General features: G+C 53.5%; 3 protein-coding genes across 4 annotated transcripts; 2 read left to right on the forward strand and 1 right to left on the reverse strand.

Annotated features, from left to right (window-relative positions):
- Positions 1-1,231: 1,231 nt before the first annotated feature.
- FKBP6 (FKBP prolyl isomerase family member 6 (inactive)) lies at positions 1,232-7,315 on the reverse strand (the record flags this gene model as incomplete). Its single annotated transcript, XM_084250147.1, has 8 exons — positions 1,232-1,322; positions 2,838-2,947; positions 3,077-3,271; positions 4,033-4,152; positions 5,512-5,714; positions 6,511-6,600; positions 6,950-7,067; positions 7,262-7,315. The coding sequence occupies 8 exons, from the start codon at positions 7,313-7,315 to the stop codon at positions 1,232-1,234; spliced, it is 981 nt and encodes a 326-aa protein (XP_084106273.1).
- Positions 7,316-13,147: 5,832 nt separating this feature from the next.
- TRIM50 (tripartite motif containing 50) lies at positions 13,148-19,051 on the forward strand (the record flags this gene model as incomplete). Its single annotated transcript, XM_084250148.1, has 6 exons — positions 13,148-13,533; positions 15,013-15,108; positions 16,007-16,237; positions 16,338-16,360; positions 17,420-17,544; positions 18,462-19,051. The coding sequence occupies exons 1-6, from the start codon at positions 13,150-13,152 to the stop codon at positions 19,049-19,051; spliced, it is 1,449 nt and encodes a 482-aa protein (XP_084106274.1). The 5' UTR covers positions 13,148-13,149.
- Positions 19,052-21,225: 2,174 nt separating this feature from the next.
- NSUN5 (NOP2/Sun RNA methyltransferase 5) lies at positions 21,226-25,809 on the forward strand (the record flags this gene model as incomplete). 2 transcript variants are annotated; one of them, XM_084251320.1, is made up of 10 exons in its annotated part: positions 21,226-21,318; positions 21,401-21,523; positions 22,028-22,202; positions 22,298-22,406; positions 23,974-24,112; positions 24,198-24,313; positions 24,846-25,024; positions 25,193-25,403; positions 25,485-25,625; positions 25,695-25,809. In XM_084251320.1, 10 exons carry the CDS (start codon positions 21,226-21,228, stop codon positions 25,807-25,809), a joined length of 1,401 nt encoding a protein of 466 aa, XP_084107446.1. The 2 variants fall into 2 exon arrangements, with proteins under 2 accessions (XP_084107446.1, XP_084107447.1); XM_084251321.1 differs by lacking the exon at positions 25,695-25,809 and having other exon boundaries at positions 22,142-22,202; positions 25,485-25,629.
- Between the last annotated feature and the right edge of the window lie 813 nt (positions 25,810-26,622).

The raw sequence follows: 26,622 nt of genomic DNA on the forward strand, positions 1-26,622 counted from the left end.
ACAGGCAGAGAGCAGCAGTTTGCAGCGGTCGTGTGAGCACTGCCGGGATGAATGGGCCTTTCACCGCCTTCTTCTCTCAAGCCCCTTTTGTAGAGAGATGTTGGTGGCAACAAAGGAGAGATTTATCACCATGAGCCCGTTCAGCAGCTGTTTTCTTGTTGTCCCTTGTTTAACTTCTCTCATGAGAGCAGAGTTATCTACCCAGCTAAGCAGGTGTTTAAGGCAGGTGATTTTGTTTCCATTAATTTTCTTAAGTAACAGTAAACCAGACGAGAGGGTTAGCTCATGCGCTCATGGGGAAACCTTAACCCTGTGCCTGCTAAATTCCCAGGGTTATGCCCGAGCAGGAAGTTCCCTTCTGCTCCTCAGGTCCAACACTTCCAGCTCTCTGATGCTCGTATTAGCAGAGTTGAAGTTGTGGGCTGCCTCCACCCTCAATATCTGGATTGTCTTCTTATGTGTCAGATGCAAAGCGAGGTTGGAGGTTTTCAGATTGTCAGGAAATACGTTAAATAAAGCATTATTCTTGGGCCTCCCCGGTGGCGCAGCGGTTGAGCGCTGGGTTGCAAAGCTGCCCGCGACCTCTGTGGCGCCAGTTCGATCCCCGGCTGCTCCCCGGCCACCAGAGGAGGGTCCCACATGGTGCGCAGACCTCTCCTGCCGCCCGCTGCTCCCCTCAGCAGTGTACTTCGGTCCTTCTGCCTGCTCTGCTCCCTGCTCTGGCTCTGGTGAATTCTCTCACCCTCCCGCACTTCTGACTGTACCCAGTGCTTGTATAAACAAAATAAATAAATAAATAAATAAAAACATGCCTCTATTAAAAAAAAAAAAAAAAGCATTATTCTTCATTTCAAAGCCCAGGTAAACCCTCCCATTTAATGACTACACTCCAAGTTTCATGTTCTAGGCTGCTGTGAGGGGCAGTCAATGGACTTTATTTTGTTCTTTTTGAACTTTAAAGCTCCGAGGCCTCCCAAACCTACACACTTAACCTCTAGCTCTGGCTGCACTCTCCGTCCTCCTCTGTGAGAAACCCACAATGCATGCACCCTGCACCACTGCTGTGTCGTTAGCTCAATAGGGAACGTTTCTGCGCCCCCCACCCGGCCCCCCACACACACTGGTCCTCAGTGATGCAGCTACAGTCACTGTGGGTCTGGGAATAGCCACATACACCCCTGCACGCAGGACAAAATCCTCATACCCTTTATGCCTCAGCCCTCTGTTACCTTCAGTTTTCTTCCCCTACAGAGTCACTGTCATAAGGAGCAAACATTCGGTGACACATTTCCTTCTCTTTATCCATGTAGTCCCTGTAGCAGCTGTAAAGAGAAATAAATATAGATTAGTTAGAGAAGGTCTGTGTTTGTAGCAAGTGACATCTAGTGGCTGGAATTCCCCGTGCAGATCAGGAACAAACATTCCAGGGCCTCCCTGGTGGCGCAAAGGGTTAAGATATAGCCTATGAAGCTATCCGCAGCCATTGCAGCACAAGTTCGATCCCCAGCCAGGGAGCTACCCACATGGCAAGGCAGACCTCTCCTGTCTCGTCCACTGCTCCCCTCAGCAGTGTGTTTCAGTAGATCCACCTGTTCTGTTCCCCACTCTGTCTCTGGTGAATCCTCTCACCCCCAGCATCTCTGACCTGCACCCCAGTTCTTGTATGCATAAACAAATCTTTATTAAAAATTCATTAAAAAAAAAAACTCCAGCAGCCATGAGGGGTGGGAAGCAATGCTGGAGGGGTAGGGGACCCAGGGAGGCTCCCCAGGGTGGTTCTAGAGCCCTTGGTCAAAAAGCCCACAGTCTGTGAAGATGGAAGCCTTGAAGGCTGCGGCCACTGTCGGTGAGGCTGCCAGGCCTGTTCTCACCAAGTGCCCCTTCACACCAACCTATAACTTATCTTGAGATTTTCTTGCCAAAGAATGATCAGATTCCCAAACTCCTACAAACAACCCAACAGGATACTTTTAAATAACAAAAAAATTTTGGAAAGTGCTTCAAGGTCTGAAATAATCAGTTCCAAATATAAGAGGTGCACACATCTCAGACATTTGAATGCCAAGAAAACTTTAAGTAGAACACGAATGAAATGATTAAAGTTAACAGGAGTAAAGCATCGCACCAATACATTAGAACAAGAAAACACCTGAAAAACCCAAACACACCAGTGAGTATATTCCAAGGTGATAGGGTTATGGGTGAGTCCTATTTACATGTGGATATTTTGAAAGTTTTCTACAATGAACATGTAACTTCTCTAACCAGAAAAAGTTCCGTTACTGAAAGATGTACAGATATCACTTGGGCAACAAGAAAGTCACCCCAAGCGTATGAATCAGACTTGAAGGGCCCATTTCAGATCAAACCAGAATCTAGAAAACAGCTTTCTATAGTTAGCTGAGCGCTGAGCATGGTGGTAAATTTCCTGAAGAACAAGACTTTTTTTTAACAAATTATGCTGCTCCACCTTTAAAAATTTTTTCTTAGTTTTAAATTAACTCATTAATTAAATACTCATTAATTAAAAATTTTTAATTAATGAATAAAATTTTTTTTCTTAGGCTTACCTTCTTGTGGGTGCTTATCTGTGGGGGCAGGAGTGAGGGGAAGCAGGGTGATGATAACAGATGATAAATGATCCAGACTTGTAGTTTGCAGCTACTTCCCACCTACCCCAGGGGCTGGTTCAGTGCATCAAGCACTTCGAGCTCTAGGGGGCGCTGCCTCATAACGCAAGCCAGGCATTATTCCCACAGGGCTCTTTACCGGCAGGGTTGCTGGACCAGCGGCTGCATCACACCTCTTTCTCTGCACTCCTGCAAACAGTGTCTCACCTGGCCAGTTTCTTCAGCTCATTATTGATGTCATGATTGAAGGGTTGTTCCTTCTGGGCTCGGACCAGAAAATCTCGGGCCTTCTGATACTCAGTCATGACAATACAGGCCTGCCAAAGGACAAAACTTTAAAAAAAACATACTTCTTTCGGGAAGACGGTATTTTGCAGTGCCCACGTTGAACACCACTGCTACCTTTCCCTGGGCATTCATTTCCAAGTCCTCGTCCTCCAACTCACCTGTCCACACCGGAAGAGCGCCTTGGCGTTCTTCTGGTCAATGAGCAGAGCCTGCTCTCCATAGCGCAGCGCTGCGATGGGGCGCTCCAGCTTCAGGTATGTAAAGGACAGGTTAAGGAGAACGAGAAGCTTGGCAGATGTCACCTGGTGCTGCTCTTCAGTGGGTGCTGATCGCCGACGGAGAAGCAATAATGCCTGTGGAGAGGGGAGACAGGCTCTTATTATAGAAAATCCTGAGAATCCACAAAAACAAAGTTAAGAAAACTCCATTTGTAATGGCATCAAAAAGAATAAGGAGCAATGTAAAGTGCAAGATTTGCAGACTGAGAACCACAAAACACTAAGGAGGGGAACTCACACTTTCTAATTTCAAAATTTATTACAAAGCTACAGTAGCCTAACCAGTGTGGTACTAGCATAAGGACAAACACATAGATGGGACAGAACTGACAATGCATAATATATAAAGAACTTTCACAACGCAACAAGAAGAGATCCTTAAGTTTCTACAGGGGAAAAGAAAACGTCATATAGAAAGGACGGCAGTAAATAGGCTTCTCAATAACAACTCTAAAAGCGAGGCTGTAACAATATTCCTTACAATCTGAGGGCTGGTGGCTGCATCCTAGAATATCACACTGCTACTCCACCTGTTAAGTATGAGGGAAGCATAAAATATATCTTTAGCTATTGGCCCTTTGGCAGTGGGTGTGATGTGTAACATGACTTTGAAGAGGTATAAGCCTGTGTTCTTAAAACACACAGCATTGTAAACCAGCCACCTCAAAATAAATTTAATTTTTAAATTAAAAAAATAAATAAAAATGTTAAACCCCCAGACACTCAGGGATAGACTCAATCAGAACAAGGGGGTAAAATGAGAGACAGGCTCAAGGCCCACATGTTCGGACAAGGGTGTTTTCAGGTTCTAAGCTTACACTTCAAAGCATTCTTACCCGCTTATATCTCACTTTGGCATCATAGAAACGACCCTGGCGGAAAAGGTAGTTGCCAAACTCCCTTTCGGTAGCTGCCACTTTTAGGACCTTCTCAAGTGGAAACTGATCTTGTTGCTCCTGAGACCAAAGACAAGGACACTCAGAGTCACAATGCCAGTGGATTACCAGAATCATTTGTTTTTTCCCTTGAGATTATGAACTTTTATTTATGGCTGTGTATGCCAAGCACCAGGCTAGGTGGCCCTGCACAGGGGTCTGTGAGCCGGCAGGTTGTCACCACTGTGGGAGAGACCAGAGCCCAAAAGTCTACTTCTTTAGTCCTCCCGGATATGGTCCTTAAGGAAGCAGTTTGCCATGACATCAGAAGCTGGTGGAACTTGCCAAGTAGGCATCAGGACTTAAAACCATTTATCGTAAGCGCTACCAAGGCCTTGGCCCGCTGCTGTTCCTTGGCCAAGCTGCTCTGGGTGCACACCAGAGCCACACACAGAACCTTTTTTTTTTTAATTTATATTTTTGAATTGAAGAATGGGGGTATAGGCCAGAGGTATGGGGGAGGGGAGAGGATTCCAGAGACAGAGCAGGGAGCAGAACAGGTAGATTGACTAAATACATGGCTAAGGCGGGCAGTGGGCAAGACAGGAGAGGTCTGCTGTGCCATGTGGGTAGCTCCGTGGCCGGGGATGGAACTCAGGTGGTAGAGGTGATAGCACTGAGACTTAACCCCTAGGCCACCAGGAAGGCCCCACACAGAGCTCTTCTAAAATGATGTCCTGCTTCTCCTCCCAGATGTCAAATCAGTGCACCAGAGGATGACCCAGGCATCTGAAAGAAGCTGTATTGTGGGAAGATGAGAAAAAGGTCAGATTCTCACTTGAGGTGCTGCCAGCTTAACTGGGAAGACACTGCGCAGATGTCAACCTGGACTGGACACCTACGCCCAGCTATGCTGTCAGCATCAGGCAGCACAGCAATGAGGACATGTGGTTGCTGCCACAAGTCTATGGAATGGCGAGGCCACAAGAGAAGGTAATGCTTAAGTTACAGGGACAGAGGCTAGAGGTCCCAGTTATCCTGCTATTCCATGCAGTCAACAGTTCCTTTAGCTCTCAAGTGTCCTGAGTTGGATGATAAATTACAAGGTCACCCTAGTTACAAGCTACCCAGGCTTGACTTGCTGAAAACCAACCTTAATGTTCAGAAGCAAATGTTCACTGCCTTGTGGGGAGAACCAGGCAAAAGGTGACTAAAAAATTAGCTGAAACTGCTGGTCTATGACAAATCCACACCTGATCCTGGCCTAGAATGCGCACCCAAGAGCCATTTCTAAGACAGACAGGTGCGAGGAGGCTCTACCTTCTGCTTCATCATCACACAGAAGCCTCGGGTGCTACCTGGGTAGCTCAAAGGAGCAAAACCACCAAACACACAACCCCACCTCAATCTATAAAGTGCCACCTGCGCCCCAGAACTTACAGCTGAGAGGGCACAAAACTTGTCTGACTCAGCAGAGTCCAGGAAGTCAAGCAGCTCGATCTCAAACAGGACAGTGGTATTTGGGGGGATCAAGGGAGGGCAGCCCAGCGTTCCATAGGCGTACGTCGGTGTGAACAGAAACCTGGCCAGCTCTCCCTTCCGCATGCTCAGGAGGCCCAACTCCATGCCCCAAAGGGTAATATCTGGAAGAAGGGACAAAGAACTTAGTTGAAGCTTGCCCAGGATCCTGTTTTAATGCTATGGATCTCTTGCTCCTTAAGTGCAAACCTCTCCCCAGAATGTTCAAAGTGCCTGCATTGTGGCCCCAACTCACTTTACAGCCTTGTTTACCACCACCACTCCCCCCCCCCAACCCAGATTCCAGCTTCTCTAGGCTCCCAGCATTCTGGCCGCCACATCTTTGTTCATGCTGTCTCTCCTTCCTGCCATGGCCTCCTCCTCACCCCACGCTCGGCTCTCACCCTGACTGAAATCTCATTCAAACTTCAGGGCTCATTTCACATGTCCCCTCTCTTCCATGCAGGCTTTCCCAATTATCCCAGCTGGAATTAATTGTGCCTTCATTAAGTAAATCCGCAACACAGTGAAGACACCCCTCGTCCCCCCCAGGAGCTCATCCAAGTCTGTCAGGTTTGTGGTCTGAACCAGGGTCAATGCCCCCCACCTCACTGACAGAGATTCTTCCTTGTGCAGTGTGGGTAGCAGCAGTCAAAAGAGGTCTACTTGATAAAGGAACTAAGGAAACTGCAGCGACTACGTCAGGGTGCAAAGATTACCCTGCCAGGTAGGCTAGCTCCCCAAAACCTAGGTCTGGGGTGCGGGGATGTGGGAGAGTGCCTTGATGGTTTAGCAAAAGCCAGCCTCAGGAAAACCACCTTGAAGAGCCAGTGCTCTGGACAGTTTTCCAATCCTGGGTCATTCTTCCTCATCGGTTCCCCAGAGGAGTCCTTCATAACCGGCTTCGAAACAGGCACGTACCCTCTCCGAGTTTCATGAGCCGGGGCGTTCTCCTGAAGCAGTTAGAGTCAAACGGCTTGTCCATGTGCTCCAGGTATCCCGAATACTTCACTAGGGCCGAGGCGAGAGACACGTGAAGAAAACAGACCCAACACACTCACCCCTCTCTCTCCAGTCTCTTCAGGCGCACACACAACAACACAAGCGGGCGTTCTTCAGTGGCCCCCACCCTGAAGTCAGACAGGTGGGCCCGGGAGCGCCCCTGGTTCACAGTGGCATCCCCAAAGGGGAGATGGGTCCCTGCTTTCCCTCACAATCCTCAATGGCAACAGTGAGTTCCCCCCTATAAAACGTTAATTTGGGGGAAACCATGGCCTCCCTCCCCCCAAAAGTGAAGCGTGGCGAGACCCTCGCCGCCCCGGGTCATCGCCAGGCCCGGCCGCCCGCGGCGCAGCCCTACCCAGCACGGAGGCGTCGGGGGCCACCAGCTCGCCGGCCCCCTCCCGGATGACGTCCTTCAGCACGCCCCGGTCCCCCGAGATGTCCAGCATCCTGCGACTTAACCTCTGGTACGGAGACTTGTAGGGAAGGAAACACAGGACCTCAGGGTCCTCCGACCGCACCCCGACTCCAGCGGCCTCGTCCCCGGCAGCCCCCCAGCTCCCCGTGCGCCCCCCTGCCCCGGCAGAGCAGCCCGCAGCCCCCGCCTTCGGCCTCGCGGGAGGTTCCAGAAGTCACGGGGGGGGGGAGGGGGGGGCGGGGCGCGTTATACCGTGCCGGCTCCCCGCGGCGGCGTTCCAGGTCGGGGCCACGAGGAGCCTCTCATTGCTTCACCACAACGGGCGCCAAACGGCCGGCCTGGGCCAGGCCGCAGCGGAGCACGTGGGAGGCGGGGCGAGGGGAAGGGGCGGAGCACGGGGCGTGAGGGGGCGGGGGGCGGGGGGGGCGGGGGGGCGGGGGGGCGGGGGGGCGGGGGGGGCGGGGGGCGGGGGGGTGGGGGGTGAGGAGGTGGGGGGTGGGGGGGTGAGGAGGTGGGGGGTGGGGGGGTGAGGAGGTGGGGGGTGGGGGGGTGGGGGGAGAGGAGGGTGCGCATGCGGAAACAGGAGGGGGTGCCTGGGGGTGCGGGGAGCATGTTGGGGCACGTGGTGTGGTGTGCGCTTGCACAAAACATAAGGGAACACATGATGGGCACAGGGGACCATGATGGGGGCACCTTGCAGGGGCCTGAGGGGGGGCACAGGAGGATGCGGGCTGGGAGTGGCAGGGGCTTGTGGGGCGGGTAGTGGGAGTGGGGAAGGTCCAGGGCACACTGTGCCCTGGCGTCGGGAACTGGCCATGGGGCGGCGATGGGCAGTGGGACAGGCCAGGGAAAGGACCCTGTTTTGAAATGGTCAGGCTGGGCACCTGTAGGGTGAGGAAAAATGTCAGGCTTTTCTGCCCTCCTGCCATCAGGATAGATGATGGATCCTTGAGGTCCTGAATGCATGCCTGATGGCGGGCACCTGGAGTAGGGTGTGGGCATAGGTAGATGGGATTCACCTGGGCTGAGGCTGGGCTTTTAAGGGCGGCGTCACGGGGATGCCAGCAGAAGCAGAGAGAGAAGCAAGAGAAGCAGAAGCTGAGAGAAGGCGGGAGAGCCCAGAGTGAAGACCTGCTGGGGGCTGGGAGCCCTGCCAGCCTCTCAGCCCCCCAGCACCCCTGCCTTGCTTGTACCTAGTAATCCCAGTGAAGACCTGCAAAACCCCTGAGGGCTCCAGAATTCCTCCTTTACCCAGTCTGCATGGGATCCTAGAAAACCTGCTCAGTGGCCATTCCTGACCCTACAGCACCAGGGGGTGATTAACTCTTAATTCTCTTTTCTTTCCTCCTTTATGCTGGGAGAAAGTTTGACCCACTTTATTTATTTATTTAAAAATATTTTCTTATTTATGCATACAAGAACTGGGGTACAGGCCAGAGGTGTGGGGGTGTGAGAGGATTCAGCAGAGACAGAGTGAGGAGCAGAACAGGCAGACTAACGAAATACACTGCTGAGGGGAGCAGCAGGTGAGACAGGAGAGGTCTGCTGTGCCATGTGGGTAGCTCCATAACTGGGGATCTAACTCGTGCTGCAGTGGCTGCAAATAGCTTCATAGTTTGCGTCTTAACCCCTTGCGCCACCAGGGAGGCCCCAATTTTGACCCACTTTACAGGCAAACAAGAGGTGATGTCCCTCACTCTCTCATCACCGAATACACAAAATCTGCTGCTCTGTCCCCTTCTGGGCCCAGAGGAAGATGGTCCTGGGTCCTGCCCCTGCCCCTTGGTCCTGGGCCCTTGTTCTTCTGGAGGACTAGATGCCTTTGGTAGCCTCTCCCCAGTGCCAGTCTTACCTTGACTATTGGACCATGTCTTCCAGCTTAGACATATCCTAAAATCTCCCACCTTGAAGCAAGCAAGCTTCCCTCTGTTCCACATCCCTCCTGCTGTAGGTGGCCCGGGCACTATTCTTCACAGAAAAACTCAAGAATGACTCCAATGGCTTTGCAACTCTCTCCACCTCCTTACTCTCCATTTTCTCTTCTACTCCCTTCAGTACCACTTTCCTGGGCTCACAGGCTGGCTGCTTTTGCCACATCCTCAGATACCTTTGTCCTCAGGAGACTGAACGCCAGTCAGCATGTGATGAAGTGGACCTCTCTGACATTTGAAATGCTTTTTTCTTCTGACTTCTTTATTTGTTATCACTATGGTAGGACTAGCACAAACCATCTGTTGAAGCACAACATCAGTCTCATGGGGCTAAAGGCCAGGGGTCAGTCAGCCTGACCGGAGGCTCTGGGAAGAATTCCCTTCCAAGCCCTTTTAGGTGGCAGACCCAGCTCCTTGCAGCTCTAGGCCCCAGTCTCCGGTCGCTGCTGGCTGTCAGCCAGGGACCACCCTTAGCTTTTAGGGGCCCCTCTGCAGTCCTTGCCCTCAGGCCCTCCCCTTCAGAGTCAGCAGCGATGTTCTGAATCACTGTGCTTGGGGTCTTCGTGCCCCCTTTTACCCCACAACTCTTTGACACCAGCCAGAGGAGGCTCTCTGCTTCAAGGACTTGGGTGCTTAGATGGATCCACCCAGATTATTCAAGTCCATGACCTTCAGTACACCTGCAAAATCCCCTTTGCCATGTTAAGCCCCATGTTCACAGATGCAGGTGTCAGGGTTGGATATCTTTGGGGGGGGCATTCTGCTGACCCCAGCTTCTTGGTCACCACACACTCCTGATTTTGCCCCTACCCCACAGGCTGTGCCTTCTCTTCCTCCTCCCCTGCCTAACCTCTAGGCATTAGCAGCCTCAGGGACCTCTGCTTTTCTATAGTCTTACTTACTGAGAGATGCGGAGCCATTCCTGTAGGTTTAACTATGTGATGTGCTTAAACAAGGGCATGTTAGCCTGGGCAGCCTGAAGCCTCCCCGCCTAGTGCCTTTCGTTGTGCTTCTCAAGGTGTGGTCCCCAGACCAGCAGCATCAGTGTTACCTGAAACTTGTTAGAAATGCAGCTTCTTGGGCCCACCCCTATACTCCTGAATCAGAGACTCTGGAGACAGGGCCCAGTCTGTTTTAACAAACTCTCCAAGTAATTCTATCATTTACTAATGTCAGCCGACCCCTGGCTACTCTGCGTCTCCACCTGGGTGTTTTTGGACTCTGGGTTCCCTCTTGAACTTCTTTTCGCCTCCATCCTCTTTCTAGCAGTCATTGGTTTCTACATCTTTCGTCCAGGGATTGAAGCCACAGTGATCGGTTAACTACATAGCAGCCAGAGTGACATTTTATATATATAAATTGGGCAATATTCCCCTGTCTTAAGGCCTTTCAACAGCTCCCACTGCCTTTGAGATTAAATTTGAAATCTTTGCTGTGGCCTAAGGGCCTCCCTATAGCCCCTCCGGCCTTCTGCTGGTCTCTCACGGCTGCCCACGTCTCCTCGGCTCTCCTCTGTGTCTCGCTCACACTGAGTTCTTTCCAGCCTCGTGCTCTTCACCCTTGCTGTCCCACCATGGGTCTTCCCTACTGCAGGTGTCCAGGGGCCTCTGTCTCCTACAGGCCTCAGCATCAAGCCTCCTGTGAGACACTGCCCTGGCCCCCTTTAAAAGGGCACCTCCAGCTCCCATCCCCCACACCATATGGTTTCCTTCCTGCACAGCACTTACTTCACTGCCATGTCACCATCTCACCCCGCTTCTAGCCACCCCCACCCCCACCCCCACCCCCGCCAGTCATGTGTTGCTTAATGATGGCGGTAGGTTCTGAGAAATGTCTCTCTAAGCCAGGTTGTGGGTGTGAATGTCACAGAAAGTACAGGCGGCCCTTAAACAACGTGGGTTTGACCAGCACAGGTCCACTTACGGGTGGGTATTCTGGCAAACAGAGGACGTAACCACCGGCATCAAGAAATACAGTACTAACCAAAACACGTTGTACTGCAAATGTAGTTTTTCTTTATGCTTTTCTTTTTCTTTTTTTTTTAAGATTTATTTATTTGTTTATACAAGCACTGGGCACAGTCAGAAGTGCAGGAGGGTGAGAGAATTCACCAGAGCCAGAGCAGGGAGCAGAGCAGGCAGAAGGACCGAAGTACACTGCTGAGGGGAGCAGCGGGCGGCAGGAGAGGTCTGCGCGCCATGTGGGACCCTCCTCCGGTGGCCGGGGAGCAGCCGGGGATCGAACCGGCGTCGCAGAGGCTGCGGGCAGCTTCGCAACCCAGCGCTCAACCGCTGCGCCACCGGGGAGGCCCCTCTTTATGCTTTTCTTAAGGACGTTTTCTTCGGCTGACTCTGTTATAAGAATTCAGTGAAAAACATACACAAAATATGTGTTGATTGACCTTGTGTTAGCAGCAAGGCTGTCAGTCACCAGCAGGCTGTGAGCAGTCACATTGGGGGACAGTCGTGTTGGACTTGGATCACTGACGCCCCTTTTTCAGGCCAACTGTACTTATGCCAGGCGACACAAAGGGACCACCATTGAATGTGTGGGCTGAAACTACATATGGGGCACTGGGTGTATTTCGAACTCCAAAAGAACAGAAACCTTGACTGTCTTGTTCTTTACTGTGACCCTTATAGACAGCTCAGTGCTTGACATATAACAGGTTCCCAGTAAGTATTTGTTGGTTTAACAACACTACCCGCCCCTGCCAGACCTTGGTCTGATCACTAGAAGACACCTCCGCTGCTGGCAGACACGGGTGTTAGGCCTTTGGGGACTGGGGGCTGCTGTTCTCACCCCTTTGTTTCTCATACTCCTTGAAAGCCTCTCCCACTCCAGTCTTTTCCATCAGTAACCAACACCCCCCCCCACACACACACACAACACGTATAGTAAATTATGGCAGCAAGATTAGCTGTATAAAAATTCTGAAAGCGAGTGTCCTCCCTGGAGGTGCAAGAGGTTAAGTCTCAGCATTATAAAGCTATCTGCAGCCACTGCAGCACGATTTGATCCCCGGCCAGGGAGGTGACCCACATGGTGCAGCAGACCCCTCCTGTCTCCTGCTGCTCCCCTCAGCAGTGTATTTCAGTCACTCCACCTGTTCTGCTCCCCACTCTGTCTCTGGTGAATTATCTCACACACACACACACACCCCCACACCCCCTGCACCTCTGGCCTAACTCCAGGTCTTGTATGCATAAATAAAATAAATCTTTTTAAAAAAATTCTGAAAGGGAGAGAGATTTGGAGAGAATTGTGTCAAAGCACCAGTCTGCTCCTGTTGGGGTCTGAGGTGTGGGTGCTGCCTCCTCCACATTCCCTGCCCCTCCCCCATGAGCGCCAAGGCTAGCACCTGAACGCTGCAGTTATCAGAGCCCGCCTAGTCTCATGATGTGGCCCAGCTTCCACCTGATTCTGGGCGACCTTGAGGACACAGGGGTATTGCTGGGAAAGGGGAGGAGCAGAAGGGGCAGGACCAGGTAGTGGAACAGGTGTCCAGCTGCCATCCCAGGTCTCCATGCCTCCTGTCCCATCCTGGGCAAAAGAAAAGGCCAAGCCGATCAGGTCAGTGGTGCTGGCGGGAGGCTTGGCGGGTGGTGAGAAGCCGGGTAGTCCAGCATGGAGGTTCTCCCTTCCGCCCTGGTGCTTTTGCTCTTCTGCGGCCTGTTTACCCAGGGGGTGGGGGTCAGCTGGGCTAAGGCTCCCCTAGGTCCCAGACACTCTGGAGCAGAGTTGTCCTGAGACTGAGCTCTGCTTTGGAATTACCCAGGGGTGTCTCGTTAACGCAGATTTCTGGAGCTGTGTGGAGGTCTGCCAACACTTTGAACAGTTGCTTTCCAGTTTAACTCATCTCCAAGGTGGCAAGGACCTTCGCTTCCCTTGAGGTGGGGCTAACTTGTTAGTGTGACTCCAAATGACCCCTTTGGGGCTTACCTCCAAAATCCTGAGTACAAAAATGTAGACTCATGTATCTCCTAGTGACCTCCCCCAACCCACTCCCACCCCAACATACACACTTAAGTCCTTTGTCATGAATATGGGAACACAGGCCCAAGGACATAAGGGGTCAGGAATGGAATCCAGGACTGGTGTTCTTACGCCCCTCTAACTTCCTCCAGCTGGCCTTGGGGGCTGCAGTAGAGGCTTGGAGGGGCGCAGACTGGAGGGAAGCAGCCCGAGTTCTAGCCTGCTCGGCGGCGGATGGCGTGGGAGCTGCAGGCCGCGCTTCAGTGCCCCATCTGCCTGGAGGTCTTCAAAGAGCCCCTGATGCTGCAGTGCGGCCACTCCTTCTGCCAGGGCTGCTTGGTGAACCTGTCCTGCCACCTGGACTCGGAGCTGCGCTGCCCCGTGTGCCGGCAGGTGGTGGACGGCAGCAGCTCCCCGCCCAACTTCTCCCTGGTGCGGGTGATCGAAGCCCTGCGGCGCTCCGGGGACCAGGAGCCCAAGGTCTGCGCGCACCACCGCAACCCGCTGAGCCTCTTCTGCGAGAAGGACCAGGAGCTCATCTGCGGGCTCTGCGGTGTCCTGGGCTCCCACAAGTACCACCAGGTCACGCCCGCCTCCACCGTCTACAGCCGCATGAAGGTGGGCAGCGAGGGCAGCTGCGGGGCGCAGGGGGGCGTGGGGGGGCTGTCCCGGGATCTCCCAGCCCCGCGCCTTGCTCCCTGGCGCCATCGCCTGGCACACAGGGTCACAGGCTTGAACTCGCGGGCAGGCGCGCAGGCACTCATCGCGCTCGGAGCCGCTGCTCCCATGCCCAGGAGTGCTGGGGTTTGCAACCCCGCTGGTGATGGGGAGCTCCTTGTGTCACGTGACAGCCCTTCCCCTGCTGTGTTTTTCTCTGTAGCGCTCATTCATTTTTCTAGGGTTCTTCTAACTGGCTCTCAGGCACGTGAGGGCAGGGGCTGTTTTATCCCCTGGGGTACTTCTGTGCCTGGCAACTAGTAAATATTCAGAATGTGTTTGTGGCATCAGTGAAGACTCTGCTTGTTTCTCCGACTCTGGCTGGCTTTACTCTACCTGGCTCCCTTCTGGAAGGCTCTTGAACTAACTTCTAACATGGAACTATCTAAGCCCAAGTCTGTGCACCCCATGCCACAGACTAGCAGGGTTACTGTCAAGGGGTGCAGCCAGATGGTGGCCTGGGAGTCCTGATTGGTACCTCTAAGGCTAGGTCAGATTTGGGCCTGTAGCTCAGGAAAAATAAGTTTTACTTCGCCTGGGAAGGCCCCAAATCCAGGCTGGGCCCAAGGGGAGGATTCTGTCTTCACAGGGAGCAGGGATACAGGAGAACCTGGGCCACCACATGCATCCTTGGCCTCACTTGGCGCCAACTTTTCAGGATGACTCTTGATCACATGCCCACTGGCTCTGGACCTGCTGGTGACTGGAGAGATTACCTGGTGGCCACCCAATGGGCAGCATTCCCAGCACCCCATGTGGGGAGCGTGGACTTCAAACTGGGGATTGCCCCAGCGGGTGTTATGTAGTGACCTCCGCGTGGCTGTAACAGTGCTTAGCATCTCTCTCCACGTCACGGAGAGGGTTAACATGACGCTTCTTCTCTGCCTGGTCAATTAGTGCTATCAGTGTGGACTATTCTTTTTTTTTTTTTTTTACATTTATTTATTTATTTATACAAGCACTGGGTACAGTCAGAAGCGCGGGAGGGTGAGAGACTTCACCAGAGCCAGAGCGGGGAGCAGAGCAGGCAGAAGGACCGAAGTACACTGCTGAGGGGAGCAGCGGGCGGCAGGAGAGGTCTGCGCGCCATGTGGGACCCTCCTCCGGTGGCCGGGGAGCAGCCGGGGATGGAACCGGCACTGCAGAGGCTGCAGGCAGCTTCGCAAGCAACCCAGCACTCAACCGCTGCGCCACCGGGGAGGCCCAGTGTGGACTATTCTTGAACAATTTTACCTCTTTTGGGGTCAAGGGCAGCTCTGGTTACTCCAGTCCCTGCCCTGGTGCCACCTGGAGTGCTGTGGTCTCTGGGTTGCTGCCTGGAAGGGGGAAGCCCAGGGCCACCAGGAGGGGTCCACTGCTCACAGCTGGTGCTGCCCTCAGGAGGAGCTGGCCGTCCTCATCTCTGACCTCAAGCGGGAGCAGGCGAAGGTGGATGAGCACATCGCCAAATTGGTCAACAACAGGACCCGGATTGTTGTGAGTCCCCTTTCCGCGGCCCCCTGCTCTGGGCCTGCCACCTGCTCTTTCCTGCAAGCCCAGTTCTAATTTGTCCTTTACAGAAATCCATGCCTTCCATATAAAGCCAGAACTCAAAGCATTCCAGGGTGGGGCGGGGAATGTGCAAATCCTCCTAGGGAATTCTACTCAGCGCTGTCTCCAAGTTGGCTCGTGTCCGCCATGTCCTTGGAACTGAGATAACCCAGAACCCGAGCCCCAGAGGTAAACAGCCCAAAGAGCCGGCAGGACTCACCCTCCCCTGCCACCTGTGTCTGCTTGACCTTGACAGCTCGTGGTGGTGCCCTCCCCATGCCTTAGTGGGTGGCAAGACCTGAAATGCTATGCTGTGTGCAATTCCTAAGTGAGGCACACGGGGCTGGGCGCGTGTGGAGTCCTGGCCTTGCAGGCAGTCAGGAAGCAGGGCCAGCATATGGGTATCCTGCAGCCACTTTAACCCTCCTCACCCTTGGGAGGGAGGTGACTTGACCCCCATGTGATGACAAAGGTAGAACTCAGGATCACATGGGAGCCCCAGGTTCTTTCACTCCAAAGCCTGCTCTTGTGGGGCCTTTCAGACTTTTTCAGTTGTGGGAACTTTATCCTGTGATAAGGCAAACTCTCAAGTACACACTGGATGAAAAAGGTGAGATTAGAGCCATTGTATTAGAGACCGGAACTGGGACCCAGCTGTCCTTTGCCTCTGTGCCCTGCCCCACGGCCACATCTGGGTCCCCAGGACACATCGCAACACCTGGCTGGACTTAGCCTTGGGACTCAGGTTCCAGGACCAGCCGGATTGGGAAGGCCCAACAAGGCCTGAGCTTCGAGGTTCTGTTGTGTGTGTCTGTGGCTGTGACTGGCCATCTTCCTGTCCCAGAATGAGTCTGACGTCTTCAGTTGGGTGATCCGCCGAGAGTTCCAGGAGCTGCACCATCTGGTGGATGAAGAGAAGGCCCGCTGCCTGGAGGGGGTAGAGGGCCACACCCGCGGCCTGGTGGCCTCTCTGGACATGCAGCTGGAACAGGCTCGGGGCACTCGGGAGCGGCTCGTGCAGGCTGAGTGTGTGCTGGAGCAGTTCAATAACGAGAGTCACCACGAGTTCATCCGGGTGAGTGGCCAAGAGAGTGTCCTCCATGCCAGCCCCCAGGGCCCCAAGAGCACCCCCCTTCCTAACAACCTTCCCTTCTGGTCCCTCTCTTGTTTTCCAGAAGTACCACTCCTTGGCCTCCAGGTAATATGCTCAGGGGACCCTCCAAGAAGGTCTGGCGGCACAAGCACGGCCTCTCATTCCATATTTCCTCCCTGAGTTTTCCCCGTGCCTCAGGAGCAGCTGCCCACATCTGGCTCTGCTGGGCCCAGGGAAATCAGATGCAAGTCCTGGCCCTGCCCTCAGCGGTCTGTGGGCTGGTGGGAGGTGGATGGTGAGCTATAGTCACATCACCGTGAGGACCTTGAATACTTGAAGTTCACACAAACTACAAAAATAACCCAAAGGAAGAGGCGACTGGGGGCTGGGGTGGGTGACAGAGATGGCAGGATAGCTGAGACGAGGCGAGGACAGTTCTGCAGGCAGGCAGAGTCCTGTGACATGGTGAATCGTGTCAGACTCTGAGTCCTGGGGGTTCAGCATAGGGAGGCTGGGAAGTCCCTGCAGGGTGGATGGGGCAGAGGGTTGAGGCCAGAAAGGTGGGGATGGCCAGAGGCCTCAAAACTCCCACCTCAGCTTGTGGGGAGGGGCTGGGGCATTTTCTAGATCAATTGGGTAGGTCCTGAACCTTCCTCAGAACCCGTTTACACAAATGTCCTGTTCCTCACACCTCCTTTAGTCCTGGGGACAATTTGGCTAGAGCACTGGTTTAAATAAATGGGCAGGGAATGTGACTCAATTTGGAGCCGGTGTCCACTCCAGCTGGGGCTAGGATGCCCCCATACAGAGAAGTGATCTTTAAACATCCGTCAGCCGCCTGAAGGGCCGACTGGAACACAGACCTTGGGCCACAACAATCCCTTCTGATTCAGGTGGTCTGGGGTGGGAGCCAAGAAGAGGTGCGTTTCTCACAGGCTCCAGGTGATGCTGTTGGTCCCGACATACTCTCAGCACCACAGGTGTTGAGTGTTTTCTCCTTCCAGGGAGGAGGGAAGTGGCAGGCAGGTCCTCTGGAGTGGAGGGAGGAAATGGCAGGTGCCTTGAGTCAGTTTTCTGAGCTGTGGTTGGCTGGTCGGGCTTTTGAGTGGAACCAGGGTGGGGCACAAGGTACTGTCACTCCATCACTGTGAACTGTCCCCCCAGAGCAGAGCTCCAGCAGGCGCGGCCCTTGGAGGGTGCGTTCAGCCCCATCTCCTTCAAGCCAGGCCTCCATCAGGCCGACATCAAGCTGACTGTGTGGAAAAGACTGTTCCACAAGGTTCTGCCAGGTGAGGTCCCATTCCTCTTTACTGAGGGCTGCACCCAGGGATGGCAGCGGCTGTCGATGGCATCCGAGTCTGAGGTACAGAGAACTGGAGGGGGGCTGGCACGGGGTGGTGATGAGGACACAGCAGGGTCTCCTCCAAACAGCGTGGGCTCCAGGGCAGCCAGGTGACAGAGTTGTATCATTTCTGAGCCTCAGTTTCCACCTGTAAAGAGGGACTATTCCTGTCTACCTTGCTGGGTGGTGGAGTTTAGATATACATATGTGTGTGTGAGCCTGTGTGTCTTCTCTGTGTGTGTGTCAAAAAATAACTCAGACATTTAATCGCTCCTTCACTATTAGCACATAAGGGCAATCAGCTGTAGGTTGACTTCATGCAACAAAGGCAAAAACAGGGTTTACATAAGAGAGAAAGGGGGGAGGGGAGAACAGTCTGCAGTCTGAACAGTGGAACTTGTTTGCACTTTTTTGGTGTAAGCTGATAGCTGGTAACTAGCAAAGAGGTCACTTCTGCTAGTTTGGCCTTGCATTGGCCGCTGGGTATCAGAGAAAAACAGTACCCTTGTCATGGAGTCTCCAGCCTGCTGGAGAGCTTAGCTGCGGGGCATATGCCACAGTCTGTCTTCTAGGCCCTTCCTTAGCCACTTCCACCTCATCATGCAGGTCAAGACCATTTCCCATTCCCCTGACCTTTGTTCCCTAGCTTTCGGCTGTCCGTTACCCCCCACACCCACCCTCCGGCATCATTCAGTCATTCAGCAAACATCCTGTGGGTGCCAACTCTGTGCCAGGTTCCACTAGGCCTGTGATACAGGGAGGAGGCAGACACAGTTCCTCTCCCACGGGGCTCGGGCCTTCATTGCTGCAGGGTGTTCGGCCTTCTGTGTGGCTTGAGGACATGCCTTGTCTGATCTTTCCTAGCCCCTGAGTCCCTCAAGCTGGACCCTGCCACTGCCCATCCCCTCCTGGAGCTGTCCAAGGGCAACACGGTGGTGCAGTGTGGGCTCCTGGCACAGCGGTGTGCCATCCAGCCCGAGCGCTTCGACTACAGTACCTGTGTCCTGGCCAGCCGGGGCTTCTCCTGCGGCCGCCACTACTGGGAAGTGGTGGTGGGCAGCAAGAGTGACTGGCGCCTGGGGGTCATCAAGGGCACAGCCAGTCGCAAGGGCAAGCTGAGCAAGTCCCCAGAGCATGGCGTGTGGCTTGTCGGCTTGAAGGAGGGCCGGGTGTATGAAGCCTTTGGCTGCCCGCGGGTGCCCCTGCCTGTGTCTGGCCACCCCCACCGCATCGGCATCTACTTGCACTATGAGCAGGGAGAGCTCACCTTCTTCGACGCCGACCGCCCTGATGACCTGCGGCCACTCTACACATTCCAGGCTGACTTCCAGGGCAAGCTCTACCCGATCCTGGACACGTGCTGGCACGAAAGGGGCAGCAACTGCCTGCCTATGGTGTTGCCCCCACCTGGCCGGCCCAGCCGCCTCGTCCCACCACAGTCCACCAAGCCATAGGCTGATCATGTGCTGCCGCCCACAGCCCTGCCCTGCAGGACAAAGGAAGGCGAGGCATCCACTGGCTCCAGTGCGCAGAGGCGGCATCTTCACTGGAAGGAGGCCCGTGTGTCCCTTGAAACATTTAGTGATAGGGAGAACATTTCCATAATCTCTTCCCTGTCAGTATGGGCGTGTTTGTTAGCCTTCTGCGGGAGTCAGTGGAGCCAGGCCTTGGTGTCCACAGGTCAAGCCAAGTCTCTCTTGAACCTAAAGATTGGAAGAGAGACAATGCTGGGGGCTGAGTTCACCGAGGACCTGGTGCTATTATGAGAGGCTCCCTGACTTTGTGCTACTGAGGTCTGCACAGCTACCTGAGTCTTTGGTATGGGGCAGCTCTACCCTGGCACCTGGCAAGGATCCACACTGGCCCTCAGGCAAGGCCTCATCCACAGCCTGAGTGACCCTCCAGGAACGAGAGGAGATGGGGCTGTGAGGGGCAACTTCCAGGCCATCCTCCATACAACCTCCGGATGCTCCTCAGCAACAGGCTATGCTGTGACTCACTGCAGTGGCAGGACTTGGTGTGTGCAACAAGGACGCTGTGAGCTGGCACCTTTGTTCGCCCTTTTGCCATCGATGCACGTAATAAACTGTCTGAACGAAAAGGTGCCTGTTTTTTCTTTCCTTAGGCAAGTCTGTCGGGACTTGGCCGTGGTTCCTGTGTGTTTGACAAATTCCAGGCCTGGGTTTTGGGTTTTGTCTTCCTTCAATTCCATGACTAGGCTAAAGTGTTGCTCCTCTGTATGCACCTGCCACCCTTCTCCACCCTGCACCATGTCCTGGGAGGCTGGGCCAGGCTTCCTGTAGGGTCCAGCCTATGGGAGGGTCGGGAAGAAACAGAGGACAGGACTGCGCATTTCAGGTACTTATTTTCCCAGTTTCCTGCCTGCTGGGCTGAGTTGGCAGCTTCTCCCCACTGGCAGGTGGCCCACTCACTCCCTCAAGTCTGGCACTATTGCTAACCCTGCCTACTGCACCTGCCCCTGTAGCTTCCTTAACTGACCATTCTTTTATTAATAATCCCTTCTTTAAACTCCCCTCAACTACTCTTTTGACCCAGTCAGAAAAGGCTAGGAAAGGCCACACCTGATTTCCTTTCGTGGTGGTGTAAAGGGGTCTCCAAGAAAGTCACTGTGGGATAAGGTAAAAGACATATCAGGCTTTTCTGCTCTCCCGCCATTAGGATTGAGGATGGATCCTTGCAGTCCTGAATGCATGCCTGATGGCAGACACCTGGAGTGGGGTGTGGGCATACTTAGATGTCTGGGCTGAGAGACTGGGCTTATAAGGGCAGCGTCATGGCAACGCCAGTAGAAGCCGGGAGCAGAAGAGAACGAAAGAGCCACAGGAGCAGAGAAGCAGAGACCCTCAGAGAATGCCAGAGGGCCCAGAATGAGTAGAGACTTGCTGGGGGCTGGGAGGCCTGCCAGCCTCACGGCCACTGGGCACCCCTGCCTGCCATGTACCTGGTAAAAATCCCAATAAAAGCCTGAAAAGCCACTGAGGGTTCCAGGATTCCTCCTTGACCCGTCTGCTGGAATCATACAGAACCTGCACTGTCCCTTCCCACCACTACAGTCACTAAGGGCAGAAACTATTTGTTAAAAAAAGATTTCAAAACTGAAAACACCGGGCCTCCCCGGAGGCACAAGGGGTTAAGCACAGCATTATGAAGCAGTAGCGGCCTCTGCAGCACAAGTTCGATGCCAGCCAGGGAGCAACCCACATGGCGAGGCAAACCTCTCCTGTCTCGCCCGCTGCTCCCCTCAGCGGTGTACTTCGGTCAATCGGCCTGTTTTGTTCCCCGATCTGTCTCTGGTGAATCCTCTCAACACCCCGCCCCTCATCTCTGGCCTGCACCCCAGTTCTTGTACGCATAAATGAATCTTTTAAAAAAAAACAACTGAAAACACCATGTTGACCAAAACAACCATAAACCCAAAGGGAAACAACTATCAGACAAGAGGCACATGTTCATAAGGCCACTAAGACAAACACAAGCGCGCGCAAACACTTGATCCGCACGCGGGGCTCTGCGCGTGCGCGAACAGGGCCCCCCCCCCTCCCCGAGGGGCTTCCGGGGCGGGACCTGGGTGCCCTTTGAACCGGAAGTCGAGGCGCGCGGCCGGGGCATGGCGGTGTACGCGGCGGCGGCGGCCGTGCTGGCGGGCGTGGAGAGCCGCCAGGGCTCCATCAAGGGGCTGGTGTACGCCAGCCGCTTCCAGGTAGCGGGGCTCAGGGTCCGGGCCTGGCGGGTGGGGGTGGCCGCGCCGGCCCCGGCCTCAGCGCGTGTCCTCTCGGCCGCAGAACGTGAAGCAGCTGTACGCGCTGGTGTGCGAGACGCAGCGCTACGCCGCCGTGCTGGACGCCGTCATCGCCGGCGCCGGCCTCCTCCGCGCCGAGAAGAAGCTGCGGCCGCACCTGGCCAAGGTGGGGCGCGGGCGGGGCGCGGGCGGGGGCCGGGCCTGTGCGAGAACCGCCCGGACCCCGGGACTAGCTAGTTCGCGTCCACGGTGTGACCCGAGCGAGCCGCTCCTTTGAGATGAGTCTGAGCAGCCCTGCGCCGGGTTGCGAATGGAAGGGGCGTGAGAAAGCTTTACTTTGCAGCCTGTGGGCAAAGCCGAACTAAGCAGGAGGGCAAAAGAGCGGCGGTGGGGACTCTTCAGGGAAAACAAAAGGGTGACGTTGTCAGGGAGGTGGGTTGCGATCCAGAGCCCGGCTGGTGAGGACCCCTGAGGAAAGAAAGGGTCCAGGATGGGCAGAAAGACGCGAGATTTAAGTCACGTATTGATCACTGCCTGCGTGATCGTGGGCAAATCACATCACTTTGATCAGTTAATGCCGGGACGGGTGATCTGTGTCACTTCTGCGGTTTCAGCTCTGTGGGGTCCCAAGGTATTAATACTCCGGGTTTTTTCTGTTTCCTGTTCTCAGGTGCTCGTGTATGAGCTGTTGCTGGGAAGAGGCTTCAGAGGGGGTGGGGGCAGATGGAAGCCTGTGCTGGACCGGCACCAGGCAAGACTGAAGGCCGAGTTGGCCCGGCTCAAGGTACAACGAGGTGTGAGCCGGAACGAGGACCTGTTGGAGGAGGGATCCAAGCCTGGCCCGGGTGAGCTGGAAGGAATTGTGGAGGAGGCTGAGCGCCATCCAGTCCTCAAAGGAGCAGGCCATGTTCATGCCCACTCACTGCTGATTGCTTCTTAGCCTCCCAGGTGCCTCGATTTGTGCGGGTGAACGCCCTCAAGACCTGCTCTGATGATGTAATTGATTATTTCAAGAGACAAGGTTTTTCCTACCAAGGTCGGGCTTCCAGGTGAGTTTAGAACGCTGCCTGGCGACTCTCATATGGGGGGGTGTCTGGGAGCACTGGGGAGATAAGGATGCATAGGAAGAAAGGTGTGGGGTGGTGTTGGCTACCTTTGGGTTTTCTTTTCTTCCTACTTTTCCAATAATTTCTTCATCTCCTTCCAAGACTTAGCTTCCTCCATCCTTTTTAAAAAAAGATTTATTTTATTTATTTATACATACAAGAGATGGGGTGTAGGCCAGAGGTGCAGGGGGATGGGCAGGGGTGAGAGGATTCACTAGAGACAGTGGGGAGCAGAACAGGCAGATCTACTGAAATACACTGCTGAGGGGAGCAGCGGGCGAGACAGGAGAGGTCTGCTGTGCCATGTGGGTCAGCTCCCTGGCTGGGGATTGAACTTGCCTGCAGTGGCTGCTGGTAGCTTTATAGGGATGAGCCCTAACCCCTTGCGCCACCAGAGAGGCCCCCTTCCTCCATCCTTTAAACATTAATTCTTCTAGGAATCCCATTCTGTAGTCTCCTAATGTATCCTTCAGTTTCTTCCCTATTTTAACTCCTACTTTTCACCTGATGATAGCTATCTTCCAGTCTAGACTTTCTTGCCTTCCTACTCTCAGGTTCACATCACAGCTTTCCAGACACCACAATTGTAGCATTTCTTGAACTGAATACATCTTCTCTCTGAACTTTGCACCCTTTTTAAAATTGTTAAAACACATTTTCAAAATTCAAGATTTAAGAAAAATGCTCCCAAAACAATATGCTTAAACTTCTCACTGGACTATTCTACAGCATTCCCTTTTTTTTTTTTAAATATTTATTTATTTATTTATACAAGCACTGGGTACAGTCAGAAGCGCGGGAGGGTGGGAGAATTCACCAGAGACAGACAGAGGACCAGAACAGGCAGACCGACGAAGTACACTGCTGAGGGGAGCAGGCGGCGGCAAGAGAGGTCTGCGCGCCATGTGGGACCCTCACCCGGCGGCCGGGGATCGAACCAGTGCTGCAGAGGCTGCAGGCAGCTTCGCAACCCAGTGCTCAACCGCTGCGCCACCGGGGAGGCCCTCCCTTTTTTTTTTTTTTTTTTTTAAAGATTTATTTATTTATGCATACAAGAACTGAGTACAGGACAGAGATGCGGGGGGTGAGAGGATTCACCAGAGACAGATTGACTGGGGAGCAGACTGACTGAAGTACACTGCTGAGGGGAGCAGCAGGCGAATCAGGAGAGGTCTGCTGCGCCATGTGGTTGCTCCCTGGCTGGCCAGGCATCGAACTCATGCTGCAGAGGCTGTGGATTGCTTCATAGTGCGGTGCTTAACCCCTTACACTACCAGGGAGGCCCCAGCATTCCCTTTTTTAAGTTGAGGTGTAATTGACATAGAACCTTACTAGTGTCAGATGCACAGTATAAGGATTCATGCTTTGTATATATTGCAAAATGAACAATACAATAAATCTAGCAGTTTCAAACATTTGTTGCATGAGTGAACAATTAAAGTGGTAATCTGTGAAATGTCCAGCCTGGTGCCTGGCATGGAGGAATTGAGAAAATGTTATTTCCTGGCAGCCTCGAGGACCTGAGGGTACTCAAAGGGAAGTGTTTTCTTCTGGATCCCTTGTTGTCTGAGCTGCTGGTGTTTCCTGCCCAGACAGATTTGCATGAACATCCATTATACCAAGCTGGCCACCTCATCCTACAAGATAAGGTATGTAGCAAGATGGGTCAAAAAGGGCAGGTGTGGGAGAGTGACCAGCCTGGGGTCGCTTCATGCAGCTGCTATGTCCTGCTAGGCCAGCTGTCTCCCAGCCATGCTGCTGGCTCCCCCACCGGGTTCTTATGTCATTGATGCCTGTGCTGCCCCCGGCAATAAGACTAGTCACTTGGCTGCTCTTCTGAAAAACCAAGGGTGAGTGCCATGGTCAGAGGATGGGGATGGGGTCTTACCTGGATTTACTAAGAAATAAGGAACTCTGTTCTGATATGTCTGAAAACTGGGAGGACTGTCCTTTAAATATTTCCTCCTGTGCCTCTCTGGTGGCACAGGGGTTAAGTCTCATGCCAGCCACTGCAGCATGAGTTTGATCCCCGGCCAGGGAGTTGACCCACGTGGCACAGCAGACCTCTCCTGTCTCGCCCACTGCTCCCCTCAGCAGTGTATTTCAGTTCATCTGCCTGTTCTGCTTCCCAATTTCTCCCCAATTTTTATTTTAAAAATAAATCTTTTTAGAAGCAAATGTGTCCTTGACCCAGGGCATTTCATGATGTAGCCCAAGCTAAGCTTCCCATTGGGTTGCAACTTGAGATTTGGATCCCTTAACCTTTTGGGCAAAGTCCCAGGCGAGTTCTCGCTGACCTCATTATTTTCTGGCTCTCAAATTAATGTACCTTATTGTCTGTAAGATACTCTATAAATTCTGCTTAACTCTTCTCTTCTTTAGGAAAATCTTTGCCTTTGACCTGGATGCCAAGAGGCTGTCATCTATGGCTACTCTACTGGCCCGGGCTGGAGTCTCTTGCTGTGAGCTGGCTGAGAAGGACTTCCTGGCAATCTCACCATCAGACCAGCGGTATTGCCAGGTCCAGTACATCTTGCTGGATCCTTCTTGTAGCGGCTCTGGTGAGTTGGAGAAGCAGCATGGGCCCCACGATCCAGAGCGACTTTAGAGTAGAAGGGGTGGAGTACGTCTGGCTGTCACCATTTTGTGGCCCTGGGCAAAACTTCTTTTCCGTGAAGAAAGGACATCAGTACCAAATAGGACAGTCTGCCATTAAAACTTTTCCTTAGGTATGTTGACCAGACAGCTGGAGGAACCTGGGGCAGGTGCACCTAGCAAGGAACGCTTGCAGGCTCTGGCAGGATTCCAGCTGCGAGCTCTCTGCCATGCGCTCACTTTCCCATCCCTGCAGCGCCTTGTCTACTCTACATGTTCCCTTTGCCAAGAGGAGAATGAAGATGTGGTGCGAGACGCCCTGCAGCAATGCCAGGGCACCTTCAGGTAGTGCAGTCCACCAGGCTCTTGGGGGGAGGGGGTGCTGCTCGCTGTTACTTGAAGTCTGTGCTGTTTATTCTCCAACAGAGTTGCTCCTGTTCTACCCTCCTGGCCCCACCGAGGCCTTAGCACTTTTCAGGGTGCCGAACACTGCCTCCGCGCCTCCCCTGAGACCACACTCACTGGTGGCTTCTTCATTGCTGTACTCGAACGGGTAGAGGCACCAAGGTGAGTGAATGGGGGCCTGCTTGGAAGATACTGGAAGATTGCGACACATCTAATTTACTTTTCTCGTAGCTCAGTATTGGCCGAAGCATCGCCACTACCAGAACTTAGTCCTAGCCCCACCCCAAAGAGGAGGAAGAGGCGGCGAAAAGCAGCAGCTGCTCCTAGCACACCGCCTTGCACGTAGCAGGTACTCAGCTGTGATTTGTGGGGTGGGAGAAATGTAGACATCAGCCGCTCCCTACCCCTCCCCGCTTAGCTTGGGCCCTCACACCCAGGCAGCAGTTTTGAAAAGTTCTTTTTATTGCCATAGGACGGGAGCTGGTCGTCTTGTCTCTCCAGCCGGAAAGACAGTGTGGATTGCTTTGCCTCCCTTCCCTGGGCTGTGTTCTCGCTGGTGAGAGAAGTGCTGACCTCAAGAATAAAAGACAACAGGTCTACGATAGATCACAGTTTCTTTATTCTTAATGACATAGCAGGAGAAATCTCACATTCATACTAAAAATTCCAACTAGACTCAACAGGAATTAAGTATTTGTATGGAAAGTCCCAGCCTCCCGTTCCTGTCCAGTGCACATACAGGTACACATACACACTCACACTCAGGCCATGCCAGGACACCCTCTTCAAGGGGGTTCCTGGACCAAGTGTCCTGCCTGTGGAACTGAGGTAAACTAGCTCAGTGTACTAAAACTAAGAGGATCTACCTTACATAAGGTATAGGTAGAAGCTTGATTTCTAGACCCGTGCCCTACCCCCCCACCCCTCCAATCCTACCAGGTATTTGGGACTTGAGGTGCAGGCCCCTCCTCAGCTCCACACACAGTTTGGTAGTAACAGAGCTCTTCTTGGGGACGGGGAGGAGCAGTCCCCGGTCACAACACATTCAACCTCAGTCACAAAGGGGGAGGGGACTAGTTACATCTACATCACATTATTTATAAAATAAGAATTACATTTTATATAATGTGTCCAGAAGGAGCTCTAGTCCCTCAGGAAA

The sequence above is a fragment of the Talpa europaea genome (genome assembly GCF_964194135.1).
Source record: "Talpa europaea genome assembly, chromosome: 12".
Lineage (NCBI taxonomy): Eukaryota > Metazoa > Chordata > Mammalia > Eulipotyphla > Talpidae > Talpa > Talpa europaea.